We start from the raw sequence: 20,949 nt of genomic DNA, 5'->3' as shown, positions 1-20,949 counted from the left end.
ACTACCACAATCATCATTTAATTAACTAATTTTTTTTAATTATTAGTTTATTAAATAATAAATTAAATTTAAAATTTTGATTAATTCAAATGATGTGACTATTCACATCAAATATCACCTAAAATAATATGAAAATGGAGTACAAAAATATGATATGAATAACATTATTCTTCAATTTTTTCCTTTTACATTTTTTTTTTCTTATATTTTTGGTCCACATCGATAAAAAATAGTTGAGAGATTTATGTGGCTGATGAGGAAATCAAATTATTAAATGTATTGAGGATGCATTTTTGTTTTTATCTACACATTTCTTGAAATTTAGACAATCATTGAATCAATGCCATTAATGAAAGGGTTGGGTCTGGGCCTGAAGTTATCGCCACAGGACAAGACGTCGTCAAAAGCATGAGAAATGTGAAAAACTATGTCAAAGTGTGACTCATATTTTACTATTTCATATTTTAACGTTAATTTTTAAACTAATACTATAAAATTATGACAAAAACTTAAGATATTAAGGCATCGATGAAGAATCTAATTTGTTGAGATGTTTTTTTAATATTTCTCAAAAAGCATTGTCAGTGAGGGGGAGAGACAACTGCCTTTGTCCAATGATTTCAACTGGGGCCCAGTTGATCACACTGGTCTGGTTTTTTATTTCACTTTTAATTACAATTATGCCCTCGGAACAATGAAATTATTGATGAGAAGAAAAAGGATGAGAAAAATTTTGAGTAGATCCTGCGATTAATCACACTTATAATGTCAAAAGAGTTGGTCACACTCTCACGAGGTCAAAAGGAGCGGGACTACGTTCATTGAGTATTTTACATACATGAGGCTAAAGCGAAACAGTAATGCTATTCTTACCACATAAATATACCACATTAATGTACCACATTATGTGGCATTTGATGTGGCTGTCCACATCATCTAAATTAATCATAATTGAATTTAAATTAAAAACCATTTAATAAACCAATAATAAAAAAAAATACGAAATTAAATAATGATTGTGGCATACGAGGAGTCTCCTTCCTTCCTTCCTTCCATGTTGCTTTTTCTCCCGTTTCTTCTTCCACGCCATTTTTTTGTTTCAGCCCAGATTTTTTTCTGCAGCCTTGCCATTAGTGGAAGCAGACGAAGTAATGGAGTTGAAGCCGTTGGTTGATGCGAAAATAAAGCAGGTCCTCGGAGTTGACGACTTTGATTTGGAGGGTGTGTTGCCAGAAGGGTTCTTGGAGAGAATCATTCCTGGGCTGCAAAGATCAGGGAGAAGAGGAAGATAGAGAATCCATTAATGAATTGGAGGTTTCCTGCATTGGAGAATGAAATTGACATGAAAGACAATCTCAAATGGTGGGCTCATACTGTTGCTTCTGCAGTTAGATGACGAACATTCTGGTTCTAAGATTTTTTGTACTTTTTTTCTGATTTGGATTTTGCTTCAATTTTTTAGACATTTTTTGTATACAGTAGATTTACCAGTTCAATCAATATTGTTCTACAACTTGTAAATGTGAAAAAAAGTAGAAACATGTTCATGATCAGATTATGAATATTGGAAGATTCAATTTTTGCTTCAATTTTTTAGACACTTTTTGCTTAACTTCCTCTGCATTCTTCTTGAGCTATAAGCGTTGCCACAGGATTGCAAGATTGAATCTTGGAAGAAATTGGTTTCTGGTTTATAGCTTTAGAAAGCAGTGTTTGGATATAGGCATTTCATTTTTCAATTTTGTTGATTAAACATCTACTCCTTTTAAGAATTAATTGAGATTGTGGTATCCACACTAATGTGAAAAAATCTGGTCTGAAACAAAAGAATGGGGTGGAAGAAGAAACGGGAGAAGAAGCAACAGGGAAGGAAGGAAGGAAGGAAGGAAGGAGAGACTTCTCGTATGCCACAATCACTATTTAATTCCAGATTTTTTTTTTTATTATTGGTTTATTAAATAGTTTTTAATTTAAATTAAATTATGATTAATTTAGATGATGTGGACAGTCCCATCAGATGCCACATAATGTGGTACACTAATGTGGTATATTAATGTGGTAAGAATAGCATTATTCAAAGCGAAACTGTATTCAAATTCACGAGCACCCGTTTTTTTTTGTTTTTGTGAGGGTAGTTGGACCAGCGATGTAACATGCAGTCAGGTTGCTCTACTTAAGTCCTTTTAATACACAAATAGGGGCATGTATAGAAGAAATCAAAATCACAACTATAGTAAAAAAATTCCTTTTAAAAATCTTCATTTTTCCTATTCCTGTACAAGAATCTGTCTTGTAACTGAGTGCATATGCCCTTCTTGCTCTTTCACCGATTACGCAAATTACCAGATAACGTGATGAGTGAAATAGGTTGAGCACCCGAGAGGGTCCAGCATATTATCTTGTGTTTGGACCTAACACCTAGTCAAGATATCTAGATTTTCATCTGACCTAGTTGAGCTCACAATGAAACTGCTGAGGCTTGATCATCAAGCAAGGTGCAACTATCAGAGACATATTCATATGATTCAAGGATGCCTTGGATGGATCAGGTCTTAGCCGGCATAGTTTTCTCATAAGTTGGAGAAAATCCTCAGCTTGATGCATGACCACGTCATCTGTAGGGCACTCTCAGAGTAAAGCTGGGTCCTTACATCGGAGGTTGGACTAGGGTTCAGGTGGAACAACTTCCGTTTGGCTGTGACTTGAAAACCACTGAACTTAAAAACCATGTCTATCTTTCTAAAGGGATTAGTGTTTTAGCATGCTATCATTTGGTCTGCTTACCTTCATATGATCCTAATTCAAAGGATGTCATTCGTTTCTAACTTCGATCTATTCTATACGGGGGAGGGGGGAATGCCTCGGTTATACGCTAAAGAAACTAGGCTCAATTCCTTTACACAAAGATACTACAACATAATAGCATATACCATTTCCACCTTACTGTGAGCAAGGACTAATACGAAAGCAGGCATTTTGTGAATTTGTGAATAAAGCACATTGCCAAAAACGGAAGTCAAATTGCAGGAAAAACAAATAAAATGGATGCAGTACAGTCACAGCTACAAATATGAGCATCAAGATATGAGCATAGCTGTATCAAAAGTAATCTCGTGAAATGAAGAAATCATCGTAATATGAGCATCAAGATATCAGCATTGCTGTATCAAAAGTAATCTCGTGCAAAGAAATGAAGAAATCATCATAACTTAGTCATTTACCCAGTCTAAGAGATCAACTCATTTACATGAAACCGACATTTCATTCTTTTTGAAGATTATTGGAGAAAATTCAGATGTCATTCACTTTGGTTTGAGAATTACGAGTTCTAAAAAAAAAGAAAATCATAACTTAAAGTTTCGGAATACACGAATGATTAAACCCATATAAGAATTTGTACACAAACAGCAACAGACTTATTCCCAGCTGGGGGATGAATGCAACATTTTTCCAGTCCCTAAAACGAAAATAATGATCTAGATCAAATTCTGAACACAAGTTATAGACAGGTAGCATGAGACACTGAGAAGTAAGAATCTTGATCAAATTATTAAGCCTAGTTATTAACAAGATGCCAGAGAAACAATGACAAATAAGAATCACTTGATCAAATTCTGAACACAGGTTATAAAAAAGGGTAGAATATAAGACTGAAACATGACTTACAATCTAAGCCATGCGGATATAGGATCTAATAGACTATGCCGCAAAGTACTCCATCATTTCTTCGAGTTCAAGATCATCTAATGAACCGGTGCCATCAATTCCAAAGTTGAATGGGCTGTTGAATAATCCATAATCTAATGACAGGCTATCAATTGGAGACCCAAAGTTAGCATTGGCAGTTCTGTCTTGCTCACTCTGAAATGTGTCTTGAACAAAATTTGGATCTCCTCCAGCAATCTCACTTCCATTTCTATGTACTGGTACATGGATTCCATTCGTTGGTATAATCTGCGGTTTATTCATTACAATCTGAGGCAGCTGCTGGTCTTGACTTGGGGGATATTGTGCCGATGGATTATAGAGGTTAAATGTATCTCCATGATGCTGGTTAAATGTATCTCCGTGATGCATGTCAGCATCTTGCACCCCATGATAAAGCAAGGGTGTTCCACCAACATGCATGCCCTGTGTCATAATTACATTCTGAGAAGGTACACCAGGGTAGTAGTTAAACTCAGGCGCTGGTATTTGTGCTTGGACATCAAGATCATTCTCCAGCGGCCGTAAAGTTGTAATGCCACCATTTTCCTGTTGATTCTCATGAACCTGAAATCCAATCATCTGTACATCAGTGTGGTTTATATCAGGCAATGCACCTCGAACATGTAGATGCTCATTGTGAGATGGAGCAGGAAGTTGTTCGACAGGGCTTGCTCTGACACGTGCCCTTTTTCTCCTCGGTTTCTTTTCACCATGCTCTTTATCTTGGACATTATTACGAGAATTATTGCGTAGTTTGCTCAATGGCTCTACATCCGTCACCTGATTCCTCATATCATCTTTGGATGAAGAAACCGACCCAAACCCATCATCAGTACCATCAACATCATAGTCACTGTTACTGCTAGCAGCAGCTTGCTTTTCACCACGGCCACTTTGTGGCATCTCAATAATGCCAGATGTCCCATTATCACTACTAGGCTGCCTAATGAGGGATTCTTCTCGGCTTAAAACCCCTAACCAAATTGCACTCTCCTTTGCTGTCATCTTATCCTGTAAGCATTTTGACTGGCGGACGTGCCTCCTTATCTTTGCAATATCAGGTGACATATGCTTTATCACAGCAGTTAGCACTCCAACTTTCCACATCTTCTTTAGGTCGTGCGGCTTCTTATAAGGAGGACTCTGACCATGGGCTAGCCCTAATTTGACCCACCAATCTTCATTTCCTGTCGGCCACCAAGGTGGTGGAACTCCCTTTTCTAACGGATACTTCCTTTGAGGGGGGTCACAGTGTTGCATCAAAGAAGACAATAGAGAACCAAGAGTTGCATCTTGTAGATCTTGGAGGATGCTCTGAGAATTCCCATTTCGATTATTATCTGCATCACTCATGGCAAGACACTCCGCTTCATACTTGGCTATGGCTGCAGGCCCATTCTTATCGAACTTCACCTTTTCTTTCCACCAAGCCCTGACGTTATCTGAAGCACCACTCACTGGCTTGCCCTTCTCAGGAATGATACCATACACAAAACCACGAGCTTTGCACACTTCCATCAGCTTCAGCATATACTTAAGAATCCCATCTTGTGCTCTTGACATTTTCTTCCTACGAGCCTGATCAGAGGTCTGCTTAGGCTTCTGCTTTTCAGCAGCTTGTTGAGCTTCAAGTTTCTGTCTTTCTCTAAGCCTTTTGAGTTTGATTCGATCCTTCCACATTCGCATCTCCAAATCTTCCGATTCAATCTCTTCGTCACTGACATCTTTCTCCGCAATATTATCGCACCTCAAGTCTTCTTCTATATCCGAACTGTCATTAGCAGTAAAAAAATGCTCCAATCAGTAAAACTACAATAACCCGCTGTGTCTGGTTGCTGAGGTACTTGACGGCAAGAAATTGAAACGAATTTTTTTTTTCTTAGCAATCAAAGGCAATCAGCTGTATTAGTCTTGGTAAAGTGGACACTTTCTCTTCTTTTTTTTCCCCACACTTTCTCAGCAGCCAAACAGAGCTTGGGAAATTATGACAATACAAATCCAACATTTATCAACAAAAAAAAAAAAAAAAAAAAAAAACCGTCTTTTTCTATGATTTACCTCTAATAGTTCCTACACAATTAGATTACAACAAATGAAAGAAATAGTATAAAATCCAAAATCTCACACACATAGAACATATACAAAAAAACCCACATCCCCAATTCCTCATATCGTTAAATACAGCAGATTTCGATCAACATGCAAACAATTCGGAGAGAACCACAAACAAGAAATATGATCAAAAAATTATGAAACATAAAAAAAGTAAAATTTACAGAAACCCCATTAAAACTGAAGTACTGGGCACACCAAAAAATGATTAAAAATGAAACCCAAAAGAAAATTATTTGAAATTCTTACCTGATATCAGGTCCAATCTCTCCGACGTCACCCATCTAATCTTAATTTGCATCCAAAGATTGCTGCAAACCTTAAAAATCTGACCTTTTGTTTCTTCTTCTTCTCTTATGTCACTGAATTCTCTCTCTTCTCAGAAGAGGCCGAGAATATAAGGGACTGAAGGGCGAATCCAAATGGGGGAATTGAATCCCTAAAAGGAACTGGTTGGATACAAAATGGCTGGACAAATTCTGTACCGAAAATTAAAAGGGCAAAAAATTCAATGCGAAATTAAAAGAGGAAAGAGAAAGCAAATGTATTTTTTAGAGAGAGAAAGCGATGGAGATGCTAAAATGCCAGTTGCGAATTGGGAATTGTGCTCGTCGGCCGAAAAATCGACAAAAAGGGCGTCACAAATGGATGAGAACTCCTCTGAGTTGCCAATACAGCGGCCTCGATCCCCTGCATCGCGTCTAGGAAATTATTAATTTGTGGATGACCGTCGTTTTTGTTTGATTTTTCAAGAGGGTTTTGTTTTTTTTTATTTATTTATTTTTAATATCACTTAATACACTAATTATGTTTAACATGATAATCTCTGCATTTTGACTTTATTTTAATAGAAAATTTATTAGTTAAGTTCTGACCACACATTTGAGGCGTTACATTTTGGCTCACGTCTAAATACTTTATGGCTCTAAACCTCTCTTTAATGTGAGCGCATTCTCGATTTTTACGTTTGAAATTTGAGTGAATTATTTTTTAATATTTTATGTACAATTCTACAGTGTATTTTTTATTCTTCAATTTTTTTTATTGTTTTTTTTTTTTGTGGTGTGTAAAATTCATAATGTGTAAAGAAATATTAACCATACAATGAAGTTAACTAATTTAACCAAAAAATTAACTAATCAATGTATCATTTTATAAGGCTACCATTTTTTTTCTTTCTTTTTTATATTTGTAAAAGAAAAAAAGAAAACAAAAATGACTAACCACTCGCTAATTAAGCAATTAGCAACTTACAACCTTATTTTTTATTTTTTATTAAATTTCTTTTTTTATTTTTCATATTTACTAGCTGGTATATGAAGAAAATAGCTCGATGTATTTGTCCGTTATTTGGTCTACATACATGGTCAATACTACTAGATATCTTAATTGGGATCCAAGAAAGGAAAAAAAAAACATATATATAATATATATTTAAATATATAATCATAACACACGAGGGGTTAAAAATGAACCTATTTCAACTAAATCAAAACAATTACCGCTATACAAAAACTCGGCATAGTGACGTAATAATTTGGCAAAGGTGTAGTAGTGTTTAATGTTTTTCAACAATTAATACTACAATCTAATAGCATTTTTCTAGCTATTTGTAAAAGAGAGATCTTATATTTGTCAGAGAGGGCACTTGCTTGATGAGGCACAAACTTTATTGAAATACTTTCACGATGTCCTTTGTTGCACTAGGAAGTGCAATGCTGCTACTCACTGGTCTCTTTGGTTAAAAGGGCGACCCTAAGCTAACAAGTATTTTTGCTTTGCGAGTGTGTAGGGGAGTGGACGGGGACGTCTATCTTACGTTGTCTTACTCCTACTTTACAAAGATGTTGTTTCTACAAATCCAACATATGACCATTCAATCACAAAAAAAACAACATTCCTATTATGTCAATTGTTAATTAAATCGATCGTTAATCCTTGTTATATAGGTGACTTCTATTTATAATTTTAATAACTAAAACCTAAACCTTAAAAGTTTCCTTCTTAATTAATCAATACGTTTTCAAAAGCAAACAGCAGATGGATTTGGTTCAATGTGACACTGCAAGCTAGCTAGCTCTAAGTAATTATTATGCATTTTCGGTAACGGTTGTTGTGACATCTCACATCGCCTAGGGGAATGATCCTTAAATGTATATTGTCATCCCTACCTAGCACGAGGCCTTTTGGGAGCTCACTGGCTTCGGGTTCCGTTGGAACTCCGAAGTTAAGCGAGTAGCGCGCGAGAGCACTCCCATGATAGGTGACCCACTAGGAAGTTCTCGTGTGAGTTCTCAAAAACAAAACCGTGAGGGTGTGCTGGAGGCCCAAAACGGACAATATCGTGCTACGGTGGTGGAGCAGGCTCGGGAAGTGATCCGTCCCGGGCCGAGATGTGACAATTTGGTATCAGAGCCTAACCCTGGCCGCATATGTGCCGACGAGGATGTCGGGCCCCTAAGGGGGTGGATTATGACATCCCACATCACCCAAGAGAGTGATCCTTAAATGTATATTCCCATCTCTACCTAGCACGAGGCATTTTGGGAGCTCGCTAGCTTCGGGTTCCGTTGGAACTCCGAAGTTAAGTGAGTAGTGCACGAGAGCACTCCCATGATGGGTGACCCACTGGGAAGTTCTCGTGTGAGTTCCCAGAAACAAAACCGTGAGGGTGTGCTGGGGGCTCAAAGCAGACAATATCGTGCTACGGTGGTGGAGCGGTGTGACATCCCACATCGCCCAGGAGAGTGATCCTTAAATATTTATTCTCATCCCTACCTAACGCGAGGCCTTTTGGGAGCTCACTGGCTTCGGGTTCCATGGGAACTCCAAAGTTAAGCGAGTAGCGCACGAGAGCACTCCCAGGATGGGTGACCCATCGGGAAATTCTCGTGTGAGTTCCCAGAAACAAAATCGTGAGGGCGTGGTCGGGGCCCAAAGCGGACAATATCGTGCTAGGTGGTGGAGCGGGCCCGGGAAGTGATCCGCCCCGGGCCGGGATGTGACAATTTGGTATCAGAGCCTAACCCTGGTCGCGTGTGTGCCGACGAGGACGTCGAGCCCCTAAGGAGGGTGGATTGTAACATCCCACAACGCCCAGGGGAGTGATCCTTATATGTATATTCTCATCCCTACCTAGCACAAGGCCTTTTGGGAGCTCACTGGTTTCGGGTTCCATGGGAACTCCGAAGTTAAGCGAGTAGCGCGCGAGAGCATTCTTAGGATGGGTGACCCATCGGGAAGTTCTCGTGTGAGTTCCCAAAAACAAAACTGTGAGGGCGTGGTCGAGGCCCAAAGCGGACAATATTGTGCTACGGTGGAGTGGGGCCCGGGAAGTGGTCCGCCCTGGGCCGGGATGTGACAATTTGGTATCAGAGCCTAACCCTGGTCGCGTGTGTGCCGACGAGGACGTCGGGCCCCTAAGGGGGGTGGATTGTGACATCCCACATCGCCCAGGGGAATGATCCTTAAATATTTATTCTCATCCTTACCTAACGCGAAGCCTTTTGGGAGCTCACTGGCTTCGGGTTCCATGGGAACTCCGAAGTTAAGCGAGTAGCGCACGAGAGCACTCCCAAGATGGGTGACCTATCGGGAAGTTCTCGTGTGAGTTCCCAAAAACAAAACCGTAAGGGCATGGTCGGGGCCCAAAGCGGACAATATCGTGCTAGGTGGTGGAGCGGGCCGAGGAAGTGATCCGCCTCGGGTCGGGATGTGACAATTGGGATGTGACAATTTGATATTAGAGCCTAACCCTGGTCGCGTGTGTGCCGACGAGGACGTCGGGCCCCTAAGGTGGTGGATTGTAACATCCCACATCGCCCAGGGGAGTGATCCTTAAATGTATATTCTCATCCTTACCTAGCACGAGGCCTTTTGGGAGCTCACTGGCTTCGGGTTCCGTAGGAACTCCGAAGTTAAGCGAGAAGGGGGCTAGGGCAATCCCATGATGGGTGACCCACTGGGAAGTTGCTCGTGAGTTCCCAAAAAACAAAACCGTGAAGGCGTGGCCGGGGCCCAAAGCGGACAATATCGTGCTATGGTGGTGGAGCGGGCCCGGGAAGTGATCCGCCCCGGGTTGGGATGTGACAAGCGGGTTAGGGAAGTGATCCGCCTCGGGCCGGGATGTGACAGTTGTAGACTTGATTTGTTTATTTTGTTGTTGGTGAGGGTAATAAATTTCATGAAATTCCAACTTATGTCATCTTTTTATTTTTTGGTTAAACAAAGTGACTAATAGCCTGACAAAAATGAATTTATAAAATAATGTCATGAGGTCGAGAAATTTTAGAAATATCGTACAATAATAACGGTTTGCAAATATTCATCTCACGATAGTTTTGTCGAATACTACATTCTCAGTCACACAGTAACATTGCATGACAAGTTTGAATCAATTTTGAATATCACTTGACCATATGTATAATGTATTAACTGACATTAACTAAATCTAGTTAGTTAATCACCATTAGTTGGAGTTGAGGGAGATCATTAGTAAAAATGAATATCACTTGACCGTATCTATAATGTATTAAGTGAAGTTAATTGAATGTACTTAGTTAAAAAAAAGTCAAAAACCATTAGTTGGAGTTGATAAAAATCACTAAGACCGAGAACTTAATTAGTGGGGTTTAAAAATCATTTATCCAAGTAATTATAATAATATTATACAATACATACAGGATTTACACGCCACCAACCACAATGTCTCTCTGTTTTTTTTTGTTCTTCTGGTTTCATAGGCACTATTGGAGGAATAAAATAATCAATTGTCACCCACTAAATCATGGCGTATCCAATAAACATTTCCTAGCATGCATGCTGATATTCAGATTGGATTCTACACTATCGTTAGAGGGTTGCCAACATAGCTTTGTTGCCTTTATCGTTTATTGTTATCGATCAATATTGGTAGTGATTATGTGTTTGTGCTTATGGTAGTCTTTTGGAGATTTACTCTTGTTTGTTTAATTGTGTAAAATTTTAAATTTATTTCAAATCAATTTATTGATCACTGAAATAATGTACCTAATGACACTCTTCTACTTATTTGCGATGATTAATGGAAGGAATACCACTAGGATAGATTCGTGACATCATTTTTTCACACAATATTTATCACAAGTATGTATATAAAGAGAGAATTGTATGTCTAGACATACAAATCTGCAATTCTACTTTCTTAATCACCTCTCTCTACCTAATTCTTGATAGTTTGGAGGTTTGTATGTCTAGCTGCGGAAGAAAATATCGTGAAAGCTTATGATTCAATTGGGAGGTTGCACGTTATGAAAATCACTTTTGTAATTTAAAAATATTCTTAGAGTTTGTTTAGAAGTATTTTTAAAATAGCTGAACGAGCTTTTGGTGAAGATATTATTGGAAGCAATTATTAACAAAAGTACAAGTGAATTTTAAAAAAACATTTGAATTGTTTCTTTCTGCTACGAGTACTTTTAGAATCCAAAAACATTTCTCTGTAAACGCTTTTAAAGAATGAGCCCTCATGTTTTTGCCGAAAGTGCTATCAACTCTTTCATACGCAATTTCAAAAGCACAATAAACTTTCTAATTTGTGTGCGATGGAACGAGAATGCAGTTGATTCGATTGGTGTAAATAATTATTAATTATATCGTCATTTGAATCGATCATTGTCTTGAGTTGGGAATGAGGTCTGGAAGCATCAAGTATTCTAGTGCAAGCTGAGTCATTTTATCCATATTATTCATAGTTAATATTCTTATAACAATTTGATCCATGGATTGCTTTCGGACATCCCAATTTGCTAGATGGGGACACATGCAAATCACTATATCCATATATATAGTTCTGCTCTCGGTCTTCGTTTCGAAGAACATATGCATATTAGCTACAAAATTAGACTTAAAATATTTAACAACTTAATAAAAAAAAAAAAAAAAGAGTTTTCTAATGATTCAAAATGAAAATCTTAGGAGAGCAAGACTGTATATACCATAAATAAAGGCGTGAGGCATGAGAAATACTATTACAAAATTCTTCAAGCTTTTCTCTCAGTTTCCCTCTCCACTTTTTCTCTCTAAATTTTAGGTAACTACAAAATCACAATTAATGGCAGAGGAAAGATAATAAAAATCTTAATTAAGGATTTTTTTAATGAATAATTATTTAGATAAAAGAAATTTAAATTGACATGGTCAATTAAAATGAATTAATCCAATGATTTAAAACTTGTGTCTAAAATGTGGTGTCATGGATCCCGCCCTTATATATATATGTTTATTGATTTACATATATATTGATAGAAAAGATGACTCAGACCAAAGTCATGTTGGAATCCCACATTCATGAGAGATTTTTCAGTGGGTTGGGAATACAGTCTGGTATACTAAGGGAATATAATCTGATATACTAAGTGTCATGATACAATTAGTTGAAAACTTGAAAAAAAATTAAATTAATTATATTATGACAATTAGTGTAACAGACTGTGTAAAATTTCTCCACGTCCACGACTTCTTAAGGTGTCATCAATTAGTATATAGTATAATGAACTAGACTACACCAATGTTGAGGTCTCATATATTTAGAAAAATTAAGTACGACACGACATCCCGATACGCATGAAAAGTCAAGGATTCGAGTCGAGCTTTATTTGCTTGGTTTATAATGGGTTAACACGATAAAATGTCAGAAATATGGAATAGTCAGAAATATGGAATAACGCAAATTCATAGTCAATTTTATTTCTGATTCTGATAAGAACAATTGACAATTGATTGTATCTGTAACAGTAGAAAAAGAAGACCCAACTTTAAGTTGTTCAAAAACAGTGTCATTAAGTTTCTTGACCCCTTGCTTTAAGATTAGTCAGTTTTATTTCTCGATAGGAGATAAAGATAAGAGAAGGGATATAACTCAGTGGTAGAGTGTCATATTGACGTACATATTTTTATAGGTCATGTTTACTCACGAAACATAATTTCGCAAGATAGTAACACTAATGCTTTCTGATACATTCTGTGTATTTTCTAGATATATCTCTTTTGGAGAATTACCTTGAGGGACTTTACTGTGTAAAGAATTTTTTTTTATTTCATTATTATGTAACGAGTTAGACATAAAATTTTATCGTGTAATAAGATTCTTTTATTTATGTTTTGTTGTTTGGTTGAATAGAAAGATGAGAAAGCAAGGTGAAAAACGACATGACATGTAAAATTTGCCAACGAGCTTGAGTATTTTGACACAATAAGTTAACGAATGTATTTAAGACAACTTTCGCACATGAGCACGATAAAACACGACATATTGCCAGGTCTAAAATTGGGTTGCAACTGTTTTATTTATCATAGTATAAAATATATGTAATTGCATCAAAACCCTGTTCACCTTGACATGATAATTTCTTCTTTCATGGCAAGTGAGAGAGCACTGAGACTTCCCCCAACTTCCACTCTCACTCCTGGCATTGCTATTGCTCTACTCCCTACAAACCCACCTTCTCCTACACTGATCCTTCCAAACTTCACTTTCCCCTCATCACCTTCGTATATGTGTCCAAACAGAAGAGCTTCTCGTCCCACGCACCCGCCTCTCTCGATCTCCACCATTTCCGGGTTTAACAAAGCTCCCATGCTGTCTACATAGGCGCCTTGGTCCAGCTCAATCTCCGAACCCATAAGCTTCATCCACAGCACGAAGAAAATTGATCCGCTTGTCATTTCTGCGAAATAGCTCCCAACTAGGGTTCTAAATGCCTGCCATGTAGTGTCCAGAAAAACCCCTATGCTCCAAATATGCACAGTTTCCCCTTCTTTCTTCTTTCCGACTAGTAACCATTTAGCCACAACACAAGCTAATCCGGCCAAAAGACCCGAAGAGACCCAAAACAATGGAAACAACCAATGCAGGGCGACTTTTTGAGCATTCTTCAAGTGCAGCATCCAGTTCAAAGGAGCGTAGATTACTAACGCCAGCAGGAAATGAGGCAGCACTGTTTGTAGTAGAGGTTGAGCAAAAGTGGCCCACAGAGTCTGAAACAAAGTTCTTTCCAACGTCACGTTTTGCGTGTCTTTTTTCATCAATGCTGCTGCCATCGGACAACCGGAGAGGTCTACTTTGACATCGGATTGCTCTATGAAGATCTTCCATGCCTCTGGAAGGGGTGCACCGTTCCTCAGGTGTTGGCATATCTCATAGATCAATGAACGCCCATGATCAATAGAAGCACTCTGGGAGCATGATGAAGCTCGGATGACATCCACTTCATGGCATCGAAGAAATGGATTGAAGTCCAACTGTTCTGATTGTTCTGCAGACAGATTATGGTTGATGTTAACCTCTCCAACATCAATATATGGGAACTCAGACTCACTCCATGGTTTCGTGCAGTCAAGTGCAATGTCACGCGCAGCTTCATCATGTGGAACTGGCCGGACCTGTAACTGGAAAATATAACGAACTCCTTTGGCGTTCACACGGCTTTGGAAATCTTCAGCAAGGAAAAGTAGAGGACGAGTATCATTATCATTCCTCGGAATTGCACCTGTATCAGGTGGAAGAATTCCAATTGGCTCCACCTTACCAGCTTCCTCACTAATATTCTCGTCAGAAGGCCTCAACTTGAACTTGACATACATTTCTTGTCCATCTTCGAACCGGAACAGCCTGCATATATTCGAGTAATAATGTAGTTCAGCATATGAGTTTGCATGGCGCAAGGAAGTCCATACTGCATCACGCACATGTGGGGCTCGCTTAACATACTCCTCCCGTGCAGGAAGCCCACAGACAAGCCATGTTGCAAAATCGGCAATTGTGCGGGCGTAGAATGCATTTCCTGTCTTTAGTGTCAAGTCAAAGAGTGAAGAGTCACTAGTTTCATCTGAAAGTATTCTTACAGCTGCACCACGTGCATCAATCCTTGCATCATCATCAGCGCTCAAGCTGTTGCTGTGCCGAACTATGACAGGGTAGCTCTTTCCTGGGCAGAAGATTTTGTGGTCTAGCAAGCCTTTGATGTTGTCATAGATCTTCAAGGTTCCCTTCCCACTAACACCGATTCGATGGAAATATCTTGACTTAACCTTCAGAGTTGTGGCAGCCAAATTTGCAGCAAGGTTACCGACAATTTTCTTATATTTCATATCCATCTCTTCTATTCTATCGTCCAACGAATGCATGGTGTTCTTGATCATCATTGGAGTTTGAGACCCAATGTAAACACCACCCGCTTGGAGCACTGAATTCACCGGTGCAACTGAAAGTGCACCAAGAATAACATCTTTCTGAAGAACTGAACCAGGAAGGACTACACTTTCACTCCCAACTACCGAATTATCATGCACCTCAACTTTCCCACTAACAAACCCATGAGAGGAATAATACCCAGCAATGATCCGACTGAAATCACCAAGATGGACACCAGAGCCGAGTGAAATCAATTTCGGGTCTGAAATTGGGTTGATGGCCCTGACAGAACAATGTTTCCCAACCTTTGCACCGAGAAGGCGCATATACATGCAGAAGGCTTCGGTTCCAGACAGGAGCTTAGCAAATCTGAGGTGGCAGGCAATGGTGATTCGATGGCAAAGCCATGTTCTAAAATGGGTCGTCTTTTTCTCTTGGTTACTAGAAATAAGACGGGTCAAAGCGCCTGTGAGGAAGCTGAGTACTATGCCATAAGCCAAATACGCGACCGCCAATGAGATGGATGAATAAATTATGCCTAATGGGACATTAGAAAACATGGTGGCATACGCTATGACGGTGTAAGGCATCCAGTGAAAAGCCCCAAATAAGCAAGCAAATGCAAATTCTTGAGGGGAAAGAGGCTTCTGAGACATCCAAATGTAGACCAAGTACACAATAGAAGCTGAAAGAGTACTAAGCAACCCAACTATGTAGATGCCTATGAACTGGTAAACAACCGCATCTTGAGTTTCCTTCGTAACATTTGGTAGCATTTTACCCTGAAATCATGTAAAGAAAACAATTGATTGATATCAGTTTCTAAGTTTGATTGGATGAAAAAGCATTCATGAATTAATATAAATAAACTATACAACAGTGTTGTACCTCGAATATCTATATATAATCAGTGTAAATCAGCTCCATAGGCAAGGAAATTAAAAAATTTAATTTCAAAATAATTACGAGATAAGAAAAAACTAATCATGATTTAAAAAAAAGATTAGAATTCATGATGGTTGGATAATCATGCAGAAGAAACGACTTACATTCTGAAGATTTGTAGCCTTGACAGCAGATTTACCTCCAGATTTTTGCAAGGCCATTACCTCAAGCTCTTCTCCCAGAATAGTTCCTTTTTGGACAACCGCGTAAGGGGCAACTGATGAGTTTTGGCCAATTCTTATTGGGAGGAAGCTTAACACTCCATTCTTAACTTCGTGACTTTGAATCAAGGCCCCTTCTGCGATCACCACTCCATCTCCAATTGAAACCAGAGACGGGTCTGTTATATCAACTGTATCAAGCAAAACTGAGGATCCAATCCTAGCTCCAAGCATCTCAAACCAAAACTTGAGGAACACGGTTCCTCGCAGATGCTCTGCCAAAACTTTTGAAGCAACTTCTTGGGCCTTGTAAAAAGCCCACCATTTAACAAAATCCACAGACCAGATGGAAACCTCGGGGTTCAGGGCAAAATTTGGTTTTAAGAAAGAGTTCCCCAAGAAAGCAATTGAAACACAGGTAGAAAGTATGCAGAAGATCCAAGCAAGGGGAGCAAAAGTCAGAAGGGTCAAATAATCTAAGTAGGGAATTCCTTCTACCAATGCATGGGTGGCTGAGACGCAATTCATAAAGGCAGATACGGATAAGTATGCAGGAATGGCGAGCATAAAAGCAACATAAATAAGAGCCAGAAGTTGGAATGACCAGATCACCAAGTGGTGAGATTCGGGAAGCTCCATCACAAACTCAGCAGAATCAGTCTCAGTCTCAAGCTGTGGAACATTGGATGGAGTTGTTGACAGTTGAGGTTGGGAATTCATTACCAGATTCTCCGAGAAGCTTGCCAAGTCTGCAATGCAAGTTGCAGTGAAAATATCCACAGCTCCTACCGGCACTCCAAGAAAGTCAGAAAGTTTTTGAGCTGCTCTGACCACACCAATTGAATCGATTCCATAAGACACTAGACTTTTAGTATTTGAGATTTTGTTGATTGAAATACCAGTCTGCTCGGAAACCAGGCGTTTCAAGAAGTCTACAATATCTTTATTACTGATCTTGGGGCTTGGTAGTGGAGAACCTCTCACAAACTGAGGACGAGGGGTTATTCCCTCCTTGCATGTTCCTGTAGTGAAGGACCGCATCAGTTTTTTCTTTATTAGAATTGGTTCTGGAACAACGTTCAATGTTCCATCAGTAAACTGTTGGAGGCATTCGAATCTTTTGATTTTTCCTGACGTTGTCTTACTAATGCTTTTTGGCCTGATCATCTCGACAGAAGCAATGGTAACCCCATGTTCTTCTGCAACACGAGCTTGAATTTGTTCAACAACATCCTTGCCAACAGGTTTACCATCCCTAACCTCCGCAATTACAACCAAACCAACCTGGTCAACATTATCTGGAACAGAAATACCTTTCATTGATAGGATTTCCATCGGGACAGCAATCACAGCACAACAACCTGGGCGTACAACTTCTGATGCGCTCTCCACTGTCTTCTCTACATCTGCTGAGTAAATGTTCCTTCCAGCTACAATGATGAGATCCTTGATTCTTCCAGTGATGAACAATTTTCTGTCAATTATCCGTCCCAAGTCCCCCGTTCTAGTGTAGATGCGTCCAGGATAGTCAGGAAGCTTGTTTCTGTAAGTTTTCTGGCTTAGTTCTTCCCTACCCCAGTACCCAATTCCAGCACTGGGACTGCTGATCCATATCTCTCCTTCCTTTCCTACTTCTTTGAGCTCCTCACATTTCTCTGGATCAACTATTCTGATGTCAACATCTTCATCATCGGGATTAACATACCCACAACAAACTCTTCCTTGCCAATCTACCATGATAGGCCTCCCTTCACCATATGCACAACTGACAAACACACAATTTTCTGCCAAGCCATAGCCAGGTGCCATCACCTCTTGAGAAAAACCAAATTGACGTGTGAGCTCAACAAATCTTTTCAGAGTTTTCTGCCTAACTGGTTCAGCAGCAACCATCAGGAATTTCATGGAAGAAAGGTCGTATTTCCTGTTTTTCTCCGACTCCAGCCTTCGAACGACTAGCTCAACGGCAAAATTGGGGCCAGCACTGTGAGTAGCCTGATATTTGCTCATGATTTGGAGCCACAATAATGGGTTCCTGATGAACGTCAATGGGGAAAATAAAACTGCAGTTCCACCACTAACAAGAGCTGTGAAAAGTCCTCCGATCAGCCCCATGTCATGGTACTGAGGCAGCCAGCTAACTAGAACTGTCTTTGAGGTGCTCTTGTACCTCCTTCGCATCAACTTCACATTGTGAATGAGCCCACCGTGAGTTATCATGACTCCTTTAGCATCGCCAGTCGAACCAGATGTGAACTGCAGAAAGGATACTTCGTTGGGCTGTGGTTCAAATTCATCTTTGAAATCCTCCAAAACCACATTCTTGGAGTTCTTAATCCAAGAATCTGTATGTAACCAAGGAAGATTGGGCCACCGAGCTGTGGAATTTGGCTTTTTAGCTGTCAATGAGATTATATTTTTAACAGAACCTGCCTGGACAGCCCAATGATAACTAATGGTAGAAAGAATTGCTACTGCACCACATGATTTAGCAATGTTTTCAATCTTCAAAAGTGCTTGACCGCCTCTTTGTAAAGGATCTGGAGGTAGAACTGGGACTGGTAAGACGTTAGCTCTTAAGCACCCAAAGAAAGCATCTACGAAGTCCAGACCTGGGACATGGACCAGGAGAACCCTGTCACGAGGCCTGATTCTTGGTTTCTTGCATGTCAAGAGCTTTTGAGCAATGCAAGAAGCATTGGCATGAAGTTCTGCATAAGTTCGCTGGCTCACTACTGCTCCTTCTTCATTGATCCAAGTATAGAGTGTGTTGTTTTGAGTGACTCCGTGAGCTCCCCAGTGCTTCAGATAGCCATCAAGGGAAGATAGATTCGGGAACTCCACTCCTGGTAATTCAGTCATGCTTTTAGGGCTTCCTCCCCACTGTTGTTGCAATGCAAACAAACTCTGCCAAGAGACGTGTTTATACTATGTAAGGAATTTTTCATCAAATCTGATTTTCCATTCGTTCAATTTGAACTTTGTATGCATTACACTGAATATTTAGATGTGGGGTTACCTTAGCATAAGGAAACTTTGGCACAGGGTTGTCATTTGCAAAGTGCTTGCAGACTAAACCCATAGCATATGACGAATTTCTCTCCGTCAGTTCAAAAGCCATAAGACCGCCGACATAGTAAGTGTTCCTGAAGCCTTGAAGTTCAGATTCCAATTTCTCATAAAAGCCATCCTTCATCTCTGTATAGAAAAAACTAAACTTAGCATTCCTAATCGGCAGGGATAGATGGTGTAAAAGCAAATCATTACGTACCTTGGCTGCCAACGTGAGGAAAATACTTAAATCGTCGTTGGAGAACCACCTCTGTAACTTGTGCTCCTATAAGCTTGGCAGCATCAATTGCAAGCTCTGTCACAGTTGGTCCCATAACATCAACAGAATTTCCATAAGACCAGAATAATAAAACATCAGTGTCAGCATAGAACTTTTGCATTGCAACTGGATTTCCAATTGTTGCAGGATTGCTCATATATTCTTCAAAGTAGTAGAAGCCTATCGGCATATCTTCGATCCCTTTAACCTTCAAAACTGTAGTGTAGTAGTCAATTGTCTGTACTTTACTGAACAACTCCTTTTCAACATCACCCATCTCCATTACTTCACTTCCACGTTCTGTTACGAGAATTCTTTGTTAGGCATACAAAGAAGATAAGAAGGAATAGCAATGATAATAAATGAAGAAAAAGGGAGCGGCAGTAAAAAATAAACCTGTTGGATGTGAAGGTGGTGATCTGTAAATTTTTCCGTTATTTAAAGGGAAGGAACCAGAAATGATGATCTTATCAAATTCCAGAGCTTTAACTTCTCCATCACAACTTTTTACGTCAACACTGACACTATCGGAATAGCGTCTGATTGCCAACACTTCGGTGTTGCAGTGAACCATTGGGAGTGATTTACTGATCTTCTCCCAAAGACTTGTATATCCACCTTTGAAACGGCGAATTTTTCCAGCCATGGAAGTTCGTGTGAACTCATGAATGTAGGCATAAGGCATGTCTTGAACAAACCCATAACCAGAAGCCGTGTATCCATAAGCCACAGATTTGGGAATAGAACTAAATCCTTGACGTTCAAGATATACAGGAGTTAAGTCTGACGCATATTCACTCACAGCATGGACCCCAATCCGACCCGACTTTGCTGCCTTATCCTATCAAAGGTAAAATGGAGATATCAGTATTACGGAGCAGAGAAATCAAGAAATAAAACAGGGTGTAAGATACTAGGTACCAACCTGGAGTTCCAACGTCAGTGAGATCACCGATACATAATCATCTGCAACTTTAATATCTTGATACTGCCCTGATTTGTCAATAAGCGCAAGCTTGTGGGAGTCCATTTCTACTAGTTCAGATCCAGTCTCCTTTGCCAAGTGAAAGATGACAGGGGCGCTGTTTGCAGCAAGAACTTGACCACCGAGATCATAAATTTTCCCTGTTAAGATAGTGTACATGTTGTCAAACTCAATTACATAACAAAGCAGGCACAAAAGACAGTCTTATGTTTCTCACCTTCAATATCGACTGATTCACACATGCCACCAACAGTATGGTGCTTCTCTAACACGGTCACATTGCTGTAACCAAGCTTCACCAGTGCATAAGCAGATGATAAACCACTTGGACCACCGCCTACTATCGCAATTCTTGTATTCAGTGGAAGGCATGGATGCAGCCTGGAGAACTGGTCTTCTACTGATTTTCCAGGGTCCATCTCCCTTGTTGTTCAAGCGTTCTGGCGGTGCCTATTGAGATCAAATAACAAACCGAGTTCAACTTTGTTCTAGTTCTAACTCCCAGTTAAGGTTTATAACCACAATTGGTGATAAA

The 20,949-nt window shown here is 39.5% G+C and overlaps 2 protein-coding genes across 4 annotated transcripts; both read right to left on the bottom strand.

Annotated features, from left to right (window-relative positions):
- Positions 1 to 722: 722 nt before the first annotated feature.
- On the bottom strand, positions 723 to 6,504 carry LOC137715303 (ETHYLENE INSENSITIVE 3-like 3 protein). Of its 3 annotated transcripts, none has more exons than XM_088691766.1 (3): positions 6,070 to 6,504; positions 3,667 to 5,479; positions 723 to 1,319 (listed from the first exon to the last, which is right to left on the bottom strand). In XM_088691766.1, the coding sequence occupies exons 1-2, from the start codon at positions 6,102 to 6,104 to the stop codon at positions 3,700 to 3,702; spliced, it is 1,815 nt and encodes a 604-aa protein (XP_088547892.1). In that variant the 5' UTR covers positions 6,105 to 6,504; the 3' UTR covers positions 723 to 1,319; positions 3,667 to 3,699. The 3 variants fall into 3 exon arrangements, with proteins under 3 accessions (XP_088547892.1, XP_088547893.1, XP_068310684.2); XM_088691767.1 differs by having other exon boundaries at positions 723 to 1,262; positions 6,070 to 6,238; XM_068454583.2 differs by lacking the exon at positions 723 to 1,319 and adding an exon at positions 3,358 to 3,457.
- A 6,534-nt stretch (positions 6,505 to 13,038) lies between these two features.
- Positions 13,039 to 20,852, bottom strand: LOC148698286 (uncharacterized). The gene is made up of 7 exons (XM_088691765.1): positions 20,632 to 20,852; positions 20,355 to 20,554; positions 19,826 to 20,270; positions 19,370 to 19,729; positions 19,118 to 19,296; positions 16,042 to 19,005; positions 13,039 to 15,774 (listed from the first exon to the last, which is right to left on the bottom strand). Exons 1-7 carry the CDS (start codon positions 20,831 to 20,833, stop codon positions 13,189 to 13,191), a joined length of 6,936 nt encoding a protein of 2,311 aa, XP_088547891.1. The 5' UTR covers positions 20,834 to 20,852; the 3' UTR covers positions 13,039 to 13,188.
- Positions 20,853 to 20,949: the final 97 nt, after the last annotated feature.

Source organism: Pyrus communis, chromosome 3 (genome assembly GCF_041283825.1).
Source record: "Pyrus communis isolate YQ-2024b chromosome 3, ASM4128382v1, whole genome shotgun sequence".
NCBI classification, from domain to species: Eukaryota; Viridiplantae; Streptophyta; class Magnoliopsida; order Rosales; family Rosaceae; genus Pyrus; species Pyrus communis.
The sequence above is the reverse complement of the archived record's forward strand: the minus strand, read 5'-3'. Positions and strand labels throughout refer to the sequence as shown.

What these genes read in the sequence shown, in the direction of transcription:
- LOC137715303 (XM_088691766.1), bottom strand. Translation starts at nt 6,104, where the DNA reads ATGGGTGACGTCGGAGAGATTGGACCTGATATCAG. An exon ending in GAGATTGGACCTGATATCAG is followed by an intron (nt 5,480 to 6,069) that starts GTAAGAATTTCA and finishes TGCTAATGACAG; the next exon opens with TTCGGATATAGAAGAAGACT.
- LOC148698286 (XM_088691765.1), bottom strand. Translation starts at nt 20,833, where the DNA reads ATGGACCCTGGAAAATCAGTAGAAGACCAGTTCTCCAGGCTGCATCCA. An exon ending in TGAATCAGTCGATATTGAAG is followed by an intron (nt 20,555 to 20,631) that starts GTGAGAAACATA and finishes CTATCTTAACAG; the next exon opens with GGAAAATTTATGATCTCGGT. An exon ending in CACTGACGTTGGAACTCCAG is followed by an intron (nt 20,271 to 20,354) that starts GTTGGTACCTAG and finishes TACCTTTGATAG; the next exon opens with GATAAGGCAGCAAAGTCGGG.